Source organism: Mus caroli, chromosome 12, assembly GCF_900094665.2.
Source record: "Mus caroli chromosome 12, CAROLI_EIJ_v1.1, whole genome shotgun sequence".
In the NCBI taxonomy this organism is placed as follows: domain Eukaryota; kingdom Metazoa; phylum Chordata; class Mammalia; order Rodentia; family Muridae; genus Mus; species Mus caroli.
In genome coordinates, this window is record NC_034581.1 from 10137534 (window position 1) to 10148375 (window position 10842).

The 10842-nt window shown below is 44.8% G+C and overlaps 1 protein-coding gene across 4 annotated transcripts in view; it reads left to right on the top strand.

The window, feature by feature from the left end:
* The window catches only part of Nbas (neuroblastoma amplified sequence), a 295155-nt gene extending 285223 nt beyond the window's left edge, over positions 1–9932 (top strand). For 3 of the 4 annotated variants that reach the window (XM_029484416.1, XM_021178925.2, XM_029484417.1), the window contains exon 52: positions 9510–9927. In XM_029484416.1, coding sequence (XP_029340276.1) covers positions 9510–9785 — 276 coding nt within the window. In that variant the 3' untranslated portion in view covers positions 9786–9927. Of the gene's footprint in view, positions 1–9509 lie in introns of all 4 variants that reach the window. The other variant, XM_021178926.1, reaches the window with a different exon arrangement.
* Positions 9933–10842: the final 910 nt, after the last annotated feature.

Genomic DNA, 10842 nt, shown 5'->3' on the forward strand with positions numbered 1-10842 from the left:
CTGACACACCCCTGGTTAGGATTCTATAGGTGAGTGTTGTTCTCTGACACACCCCTGGTTAGGATTCTGTAGGTGAGTGTTGTTCTCTGACACACTCCTATTTGGGATTCCATAGGTGAGTGTCGTCTCTCATTGTAAAAAGTTTTTATCTCAGTGCATGTGTTAGAACTGCAAGTAGAGCAGGGACCACAAACTATGTGTTCAACTGCAAGCACTATCAAAACCAAAACGTAAGGGAGAACTAAATAGCACCAGTGACCTCCATAAGAAGGTTCTCTGAGCTTGTGAAGTGCTGCACCATACTAAGACTCTGAACTTAAAACTGCTTTGTACACTGTGGACAGTGTCTCTGGGGCCATGAGGCTAGGACCAGCCTGCTGTGCCTATCAGCTTGAAACTAAAAGCCACAAGTCTAAATTGCTTACGTGTTTCACTCACTTAGGTGGAGACCCTTACACTTAGGAACTCCGTTATGAGACACTACCCTACAGTGAGGGTGAATGTATTAGGACGGCCTGCCTGTGCCCTAACATGCACATCATCAAAGGGTTAATATCCTCAGACATGGTACATGCTCCAAAAAGCTAAGATCTAGTAGACTTTATCACTTCAAACTTTTAAAGATTTTTTTTAAGTAATTTAACTTTTACATTCATTGAAGGAACTAAACAGTAAGGTCTCTGATGCTTGTCACCCCGTTTTCTCAAGGAAATGTCTGGTACAGCTGCAGTACTGACCAGGACTGTGAGCACTGGCAGGGCCCACTGACCTTGTTTCATATTTTACCAGTTTTCCCCTTCTGTGTGTCTGGTTCTGCAGCGTTGGGGCAGGTAGATCCATGAAAGAACTACAAACTCAAACCATGGAGTCTCGATGACAAAGGCACTCATTGTGCCCTCTGTGGCCTCAGAAGCCTTAGCAACGCTCATCTGGTCTTCATCTCTGTAGATTTGTCATTTTAAGAGGACTAAATAGATGAATATGCAATTCCCATAGCCTGTCATTGCTCTCTAATACTAGGAAAGGGCCATGTCATACATTCTCCAGAGAAAAGCATCAGGGGGCTGTGCTGTGTCTCCTGGCCGGCTGTTTTTAAATAATCCATGGTTTTTGAGTGAGAACTAGAAAATCTGTGCTGCTTTTTTTTTGGTTCTTTCCCTTTGATGCTTTTTTGTCTATTAGGAAGGGCTAACATCAATAACTTTAGTTTTACCCTTATTGGTTGTTGATAGTAGTTTCTGTTGACATTAAAAAAAAACAACATCTGGTGAAGGTATCCTCTGGTAGCAATTGGTCCACAGAGTGTGCAGATCTGAGGAGAAACCTGCACTGGCTTGCTCGCAGTGTGGGTTATTTTGCTGTGCATTATCAGATGCTGACAGTCTTACAGCCGCTTGCAGTTAAAGGGAGACACTTAAGTGCTGATGTGGAGACGGCTGCTACTTTTGCCTCCACATCATGACCCACTGCTCCCTCTTAGCTTCTGGAATGGCAGGCCTCTGGTCTTTAGCACATGGCCTTATACAGAAAGCCAGAAGCCTCTCCCCCAGGCAGGAAACAGATCCCAGAAGTCGTTCCTGGGATGACACTGTAGATGAATAGTGAAAGGCCTTCATGCTAGTCTGCTGAGTGATGTCTCTATCAGTCTCCAGGAAATTGAGAGCTCACTCCCACTGTGTCCCTTGCCAAGAATGTTCTTCCTTGGCATGCTTGAAGTTCATTTCTACCTTCTCCTCTGCTCAGGTCAGATTCTCCGAACTCATTTCAACAAAGTCAGCAAAGATGTATTTGACTATTTTTGAGAACTGAAATCGTCTTTGTTTATTTTTTAACATGCCTGGTGGCTCCTGTTCCTCACTGTGTCCTCCTCTTGTTGCTCTCAGCCCATATCAGCAGACTCCTAGTGTAAGGACTAAACCACATTTCTGACCTTACCAAGGGCCTCCCTCCTTTTATAGTGACTGTCTCTCTCAAGTCGCACTTATTCTAAGGTGTGGCAGTAAGCGTGTTCCCTAACTCCTCAACAGCCCATCTTTGCTTAGTAATCCTCTCCAAGTGCCTTCCACTTTCAAAGGTGAGAACACAGACACTGAGTCACAGAGCTAGTGAGCAGCCAGTCCTAACATTCAGTCGTGCTGAGTCATGCTGAGTCATGCTTTCTTCTTGTTGTCCTTATCATCATCACCATCATCTGTAACTAAGGAAAATGTAGTGTGTAAGCTACCTCCAAAGAAGTGAGGCTGTGAAATCGCCATGAAGTGTGTAGTGTTAACACTGAGAAGGCTGGGAGCACAGCTGACGTTGACCCAGCCAGCTGGATTTAATAATAATTAAATAAAATTAAGCTGTTCATCCACCCAGGCCAAGGCTGAGAATGGCTGGGGATGGGGCCTCTTCCTGCCACAGGGCACTGTGCCATTGTTAACCCCCTAAAAAGGCTTGCACCCTTTGCCTTGTGCACATGGACCTTAGTCCTGCCTTGCAGTTGCTCAGAGTGTATTGGGACCTTCTTTCCACACCAGCCTTTCGCAAGTCCAGCCAATCTGTTGCTTCCATCTTAGCACTGAGACACCAGAACTGGGCAGGTCATCCTGTGACCAATATCTGAGCTTAAAAGTGCTCAGAAGGATCTATGTGGGTTGGCAAGCTTCATTAAAACCAAGGTGCCAACCTCTCTTTGTCCCTTCTAATTCCTCATTCGCCCCTAGCTTCTCCCTAGCTCAAGTCATGTACACGCTGGCTTGCCCTTCAGTGTTGTCTTTACACCCCCACCTCAAGCTCACACACTTTCCTTCTTGTCTTGCTGTATTGTGATCACAGGTAGATTGGGGGAAGGGCTTCATGTCCTTTTCTATAGAGCCCTTCTTTGCTATTGATTTTCTAAGTGTATTCATTCTAACCAGTTTAGATTAGAGTGGTCCAGTGACGGAAGTACCCGAGGGAACACCTTCCTCCCTGGGATTAAACAGTGCTGCTGGCCCTGCTCTTCCTGCTCTTTTGGTGAAGCTGTTTTTGCTCAGAAGTGTGGACATTTGTGTCAGTCTGAAGGTCACAGCCCTGTTACTTCCCCATTGTCACCAGCTCTCTCCTGTGCAGCTGTCTGATGATAGACAGTCTGCAGTAGCACCTCAAGGGGCCTGGCTACCCCCTCCCATGCCAGAGAGCTGCCATTCTTTATTTGAACCTGTTTGACTTCTGAGCAACTAGTTCTGAACAGCACTGTTGTAGGCAACCGTAACAGTAGTTGTTTGTAGGCAGACATACTGAGCACCCATGGCCTCAACCCAATGCTATGTGAGGAGTGAAGACATTTACAGGACGCCTATAAAGATGAAATATGTCACCATCACTCTGTGTTTAAAAGAAGTGTCTCTAGGACAGGATGATTCCAAAACAGTGACCTGGAGCCCAAAGTCTAGCACCCACGTATGTTCACAGCCGTGACCAGGCTGGATTTTTCAAAAGTCCTCTCCCTGTTTTGTTAGATCATAAGCCAGATGGTGTAGATAAAATGATTAGCTACTCTGCCCAAAGTAAACCCAGGGTCTACTGAGAAACTGGAATCAGGTTGTCATGTTCAAGCAGAGTACAGACAGGTGTTTGTATTTTGTAGCCCCCTGCGGCCACACTAACTGGGTTCCTGAGTGGGAGGCCGGAGCTGTATTGGAGAGAACTGTGAGAGAAGTAAGGAGACCAAGACAGATTTCTGATCAAGGCTCCATGTTTACTAAGAGTCTGTGCTTATAAAGGGGGAAGGCCTATCCCCTGGCACTCCAGGCTTCTTGATGCTTTGTTGCTAAGTTGTTAGCAATAGTCTGTCAGAGCTTTTAGTATTAGGTCACCAAGTCTACAAGTTGTCCGCTATCTTGGGGATATCTCAGGAAGACAGGTTCAGTGTCTCAGCTTAGCGGTGGTCTTGGAGAAGAGCAGCAGCAGGTGACAGAACAATAAAGCCATCTAGGTCTGAAGGCTCCACCCCAGGTGGTCTCATTCTCAGTGGCAGCAAGGTCTGAATCAGCCTGCTTCAAGGCTGGGGGAGGCTGCAGTATTTGAAGTATGCATCTGTGTTACTCTTTTTCTTCAATTGTACATAAATATTTTAAATAACATAATGAGTATTGGTATATGTGAAAAAGAGGCAAATGCCCCCCTAAAGTAAACAGTGGAATATTATTTCTAAATGATTATTAAAGTCACAGAGATGAAACCCCATACACATTATGCTGTGCAATGCAGTTTACCTCATTACTGTAATTACTCTTAGCTTGATGTAGATCCGTAAAATAGAGGCTTTCATTCAGAGAGGGAAAATTACATCTTGTTGAAAAATGAACTAAGTGGATAACTTTTTAATAGTTGGAAGATATTCTGTGTATACATCTATACATTTCTCTCCCAAGATCTACAGAGTTCTATGTAGTGTCAAAAACTGATCACAGCATGAGCACACAGAAGAACATGCTTTTTGTCATGTGGTAAATATTTAGTTTTCCCTTCTAGAAAATGCTTTATTCCCACTTGTCTGCTATAATAACTGCAGCTAAATAGCACAGCAGGCATTGTGCAAGGTACGTGAGAGATTGCATTCCTGTCAGACCTCATACAGAACACTATTCGGATGTGAAAGTGGAGTTCAGAGAGGAATGCCCTTGTAAGGCCACACAGATGTTTAGCAACAGATCCAGGGCTACAGATCTGTCTCCAACCCGAAGGCCTGCCTCCTGTTTGTACCACCAGGCTAGATCTCACACAATTCATGGTTTTAGTGGGAAATCAAGCAACCCTTTTAGATGTGGCTTATGCTTATATCAGACAGCCAGACTGAGATCCAGAAAGGCATACTGTTTTTCTTCTGAACCTTTACCATGCCAATTAATCCATTAGCAAGAATATGTGATTTTCCAAGGCTGAATTTCAAAATCAAAGTCAACTGGAGAATTTAAGGCTCATATTAGACATATTTTAAAGTCTGAAAATTACACAGAAATACTTTTTTTGAGAATTTAGCTGGGTGGTCATGGTGTACACCTTTAATCCCAGCACTTGGAAAGCAGAGCCAGATGTATCTCTGTGAGCTGAAGGCCAGCCTGATCTCCAGATAGAGTTCCAGAACAGCTAGCACTGTACTGGGAAACCCTGTCTTAGGGACAGGGAGACGCGTGTGTGCGCGCACACAAACACACACAGACACACAGACACACACACACACACAGAGAAGAGAGAAGAGAGAGGGAGAGAGAACACTTAGAACTTAAATTTTAAAGCAGCTGAAGAAACTATAAGACAAAATGTGTATTACAGCACAGCCAGGCTTGGCTGGAAGTCACACAAAGGACCCCTTTAGCCTTCTCACCTCTAAACTTAGTCGCAGCCTCCCTGCCTGCAGACCGCAGGTGGAGGCTTTGTGTGCTGGAATTTTGGAAGGAGAGAAAGAGACGCAGCATAGTCCAGCTCGTAATGACTCAATATCATCTCTCCTAGAAATGTATAATGTATAAAATATTCAATAAAAGAAGATATGTGCATGAAAACCATTCATTGTAGTGTTTTGATACTCTCGAATTAAAACAGCTGAATATTTATAGTAGAAGTTAAATAATGGTGACATCTTTTCAATAGGCTATTTTGCAGCCATTAAGAATTTTAAGTATGGAAACCATAAAAACGTTCTTAGAATTCTTAGTATTATGAAAGGACTGTCAGTTCACAGCACCTGGAAGTCATGCTCTTGTGTGATCCAGGCTTGGGGGACTGATTTCTTCCCCCAAAGTGTTTAATTTCCTTTTTGCTTTCTAATTTCAGGATAAGGAAGTGGTTAGGATACATAACAGGGTCAAATAGAAACTACCCTCTGTGGTAGGCAGCACCAGATCATTAATACCTCCAGCTAGAATCTTAGAAAGAGGAGAAAAAACAAAAACAAGATAGCCAGGCAGTGGTGGCACTTGGGAGGCAGAGGCAGGCGGATTTCTGAGTTTGAGGCCAGCCTGGTCTACAAAGTGAGTTCTAGGACATCCAGGACAACACAGAGAAACCCTGTATTGAAAAACAAGCAAACAAGCAAACAAAAACGCAAGAAAGATGAGAAACTGAGGCCTGACAAGTTGGCAAAGTGTGGATGGAGAATCCCATGCCTATAGTGCTGCAGGCTATGCAGAGGAGAACCTGGCCAAGAAGCACTGATAACAGGCACATGGGCCTGCAGAGAGACTCAGCTTAAGGCCATGGCTGCTCATCTCCTTTCTGACTGGCACCCGTCTCCTTACAGTAATTGTTGGGACAGATCAGACCAAAGCTCTTTCTGTCTTCACTCTTACTATGGGAGGACACATACACCACAGCACAGAGTGGAGGTCAGAATGCAGCTTTTGGGAACCAACCAGGGATTAATTGAGGTCATCAGGTTTGGGAAGCAAGTCATTACCCTTCTTTGTTTGTTTGTTTATTTATTTATGTACAGTGGTATTTTGCTTGTATGTATGTCTGTATGAAGATGTTGGATCCCCTAGAACAGGAGTTGCAGACAGTTGTGAGCTGCCATGTCTGTGCTGGGTATTGAACCCAAGTCCTCTGGAAGAGCAGCCAGTGCTCTTAACCACTATGCCATCTCTCCAGCCCTTGTTTTCAACTTTTAAATATGGCCTTGAACTCACTATGAAGCCCAGGCTAGCATTGAGCATCAGATGTTTCTGCCTCACAGGAACTAGAATTACAGACTTGAGCGACCAAGCTCAGCTTTTGATTACTTTTTCATTTTGTATTTTGTTCCAGATGTGCACAGAATAATTATCTACACAGTAATTTCTTTGCAAATCACAATTTTGAAGGCATTCCTTGCATCTACCAAAAGGCAGGCAGACATCACAGAGGAAATGAAGTGAAGCAGTCCCACCGTTGCCTAGCACTCAGTCTTGAAATGCAAGAACAGAATTTCCCCAAGCCTTTCCCTACTCTCTGCTCATGATCACTGCAACTCTTGGTCTTGACTCTGCGTTTTCCTGGGGGCATCTCAGTGGCAAACACTGCATGCTGGACACTTCGGCTCCTCCTGCCTGCTCCCTGTCAGGTTTGGGGCAGCTCCTGGAAGGTCTGGGCCCAACTCTCCAGAAGCAGATGTGATAGATGTTAGGCCTGAAGGAGCAGTGAGAGGACCAGCTTTGGCAGAGGAACTGTCTCTTCCTTTAGCTGAAACTATCTAGACTCCCCAGCCTTGACACTCAAGGCAACTAACTCAGCAGTGCCTGGACTCAACCTTTTATCCAGAATTTTATCAAACATTTGACAGGGGCCTGGCTGTGCTCCTGAAGGATGAGGTAGAAAGCCTGTTTGAAAAGTAAACCAGAAAAATGATAATTCAGGTAACCCAGAGGCCATGTGATTGCACATGTACATAGTGTACAGTGAAACAGACTTATGGCCTGTGGGGTGATTCAGTCATTCACATCTTATTTCACAAACCTTGTGGTGCTATAGCCTTATGGCCAGCCACTCTGAGCATGGGGCATACATTGGTAAATATACAATATGGATTCTCCACCGTGGAGGGGCTGGTGTTCTGGAGGGAACTGAGAACACACAAGCTAATCAGAGAAGAGCTGCTAACACAGCCCACACAATGCTCATCTATTCCCTGAGGATGGCCTGCCACAGCAGAGTCCTGTGAAAGCTGACAGCACCTGCATGTGGTGGAGATGCAGGAGCTCCTTGGAGCTGAGATTCATGCTTGACAAGTGTGAAAAGCAGGGATGGGCACTGGGCAGGGAGGGATGGAGTGGGATAGGAAACCATTCAGAGCTTCTGGGCACATAGGTAGCCCTATCAGGGCATGATGGGAGCACTTGCCCTTATAAAGCAGGAGAGTCGGTTACTTAAACCAGTTGCCTCTCCTAAAGAGCATCTCCAAATGACATAAACCCAAAGCCCAGTGGAAACCAACTAAGTATTTTTCTAGGTCAAAGGAGTATGTATAAGAATTTGGGAAATGAAAGTGTGATGGCTTGTACCTGTAACCCCAGCCCTCAGGAGGCTGAGACAGGAGGATTGCTGCAACTTCCAGTTTTAGGCCAGCTTGAGCTACATGTGAAAGACTCTGCCTCAAAACAAGTATGTGAAATAAGAAGCCAGAGAAAGAACACTGAGGATACAGAAATTCCTGGATAGCATCACCCAGTGCCCTGGGCATCGGGGATCGATTAACATACTTGTACAGTTTATAAAGCTATGACAACGTTTACTGACATCAGCTCAGTTGGCCACTTAACTAACCAATGTTGATAGCACTGGGTACTGAAACAGACAAACTATAAAACCCTTGTGCTCTCCTTCCCCCTGCAACCCCATCAGCAGGAGAGGTAGACAAGTTATTGTAACATAACATATAGAGACCTGATCAGGTGTGTAGGGACCCTGGAGGGAGGAGCCATGAGCGTGGCTAACAGCTTTACAAAAGGTCACCAAGGAAGTGCTGCTGGAGCTGATGATAGGTGGTTATGAACAATCCGAAGCACTGTTGAAGGAAGCAGTACCTTAAAGTATGCTTCTGGCTTTAGTCCTCGGGCCAATATAGTGTCCTCCTCTTCAGTGCCTACTGTTCTTCATGATAAACAGGCAACAAGAACATTCCGCACAGAGTTTGTGATGTGGTTGATCTAAGTAACTAGTTCATTGATGAAGTGCCACATCATTTTTGCGGTCCATACAACCACACTTAAAACGTGTTGTGAAAACGCTTCCATGCAGGTGTCTCACGATGCCTGGTGGCAATGATGACTTCTGATATGCTATCCATATAAACTTGATTCCTTACAAGAAGGAATGATAATGCAGGCCAGAAAAAGATAAATGAATAAACAAAGTGGCAAAGCTGTGGAGAGCCATGTGTAGACTTGAAAGATGAGACCTGCGCCTCCATGGGCTTCAATGAAAACGGCTTCACAGTTCTGTCCATGTTCTCCTGCTTACTCTCAGCAGTCTAGGAAGAAAGGCTTGCATACTCTGAAAAGTGTTTTTTCATGTGGCTCTGCATTCCAGAGAGAACTGGGTCTAAAAAAACCATAGATGAAAAGACGGTTGAACGGTAAATGTGATTGGTAGGAGCTCGGACTTTGAAGTGAAGGCTAACCTGAATCCAGACTTTAGCACTATGACTTACTACAACATTAAGCAAAAGTTCTTACACCTTAATTTTCTTATCATGAGACTAAGACATGAATGTGCCAGTTTTCCAGGCTGAACTGGAAGGCTCTGTAAAGTGCTGCTAATGTAACATTAAACACAGGGTGAGGCTCAAACATGGGCCTGGTATATTGTCTCCTTAGGCTGAAAAGAAGCCATGTCTGTTGTCTCATTGCTGACCTCCAGGATGCTCAGGTCCTCCTTGCACTGTTTGGGGCATGTCACAGGGTGTCATAAGCTAGACAGATGTGCGTGATATGGAAGGCCAACCCTGTAGAGGGCACAGGAGTTAGGAGAAAGAGCATACTCACTCATGGCTTTCTTATTTCTTGAAGGTGAATGACTCCAATTGTGACCAGGAGCTGCTTTCCCTGCTGGTGGATGCCAGGCTGCTGGTGAAATGTGTCCCCACACCCTTCTATCCACATATTGTTGGTCACCTTGTGGCCAACAACCAACAAGGGCGCTGGGATATAGAGGAACTGGCTAGACACCTGCAGGAAGCCGGCCATGAAGTCGAAGCTGGGTCACTCCTCCTGGCTGTCCAGGGGACTCACCGGGTCTTCAGAACTTTCAGCACTGCCCTCAGTGCAGTGAGGCAGTGGGTGTGAGCACAACCACCCAGGACCCTGCTCCTGGCTGAAGAGAGCATCAGACCCCAAAGCCATGCCCGAAGCAGCATTTGTAGCAATTAATTGTTCTCAGCATTTCTAACAAGTAGGGAATAAAGGTATATATATATATAAACTGCAACCGGATGCCCTTTGAGTACTTCCTTTCTCATCCTGATGGCTTCACATGCTCTGTTACTACTGTTGATGCTTTTTTACCTTTTCATGTTTTTCTTTTCTGAGTAGAACACAGTTAACTGAATGTGAGGCTATACTTAAGAAAATTGGGAACGATGGCTCACTGTGTGAGAGATGTATCCAGTGTGATGTACCCAGTGGCTTGGCCACATGCCATAGGCAGAAGGACCAGTGCTCCTGTGGCCTTAAGTAGTCTCCCTCCACAAAGCTTGGCCCACTCATGAACATCACTGTTAAATTATCTAGCTAACAAAATTATTGAGTAATGTGTGAGGATGAGTGTGCAGCTCCATTGGGTACATAGGAGAGGCTTGAGAAAATGTGAATGTTGCTTGTAAACTGCAGCTAAATGATCAGTAACAACACATGGGGGTGCGAATCAGTTAGTATGATTGTCCACACAAACATATTAAAGCTGAGATATTCACATGTCTCTAAAGCCACCGAAGGGATGTTGCCCATGGTAAGAGACGAGAACTCTCACAAGTAATGTACTGGTGTTTGTTCCTCCTCCCCAAGCATGTGGGCAAGGACCAAGCATGTGGGCAAGGACCGAGCCTGTGGCCCAGTGCTCTGCCTGTGGCTTTCAAAAGAGTCTCTCTTAACCTTCACATCCTAGATCATGGGATGGGGAACAAACATACCAGAGCCATTGGCATCACCATACTGTGGCTTAAAGCTCCTCTGCCCTGCCACCAAGAAGTAATTTGGAGTGGAGGGAGTATATGGCAGATAATCAATAGGTATAATCTATGTGTGGGTGGGTTGACATTTTATTGATATTTTGTCATGTAGAAATATATAAATGTATAATACATATTTTATATGTTAAAATGTATAAATAAAATACATAAGATAT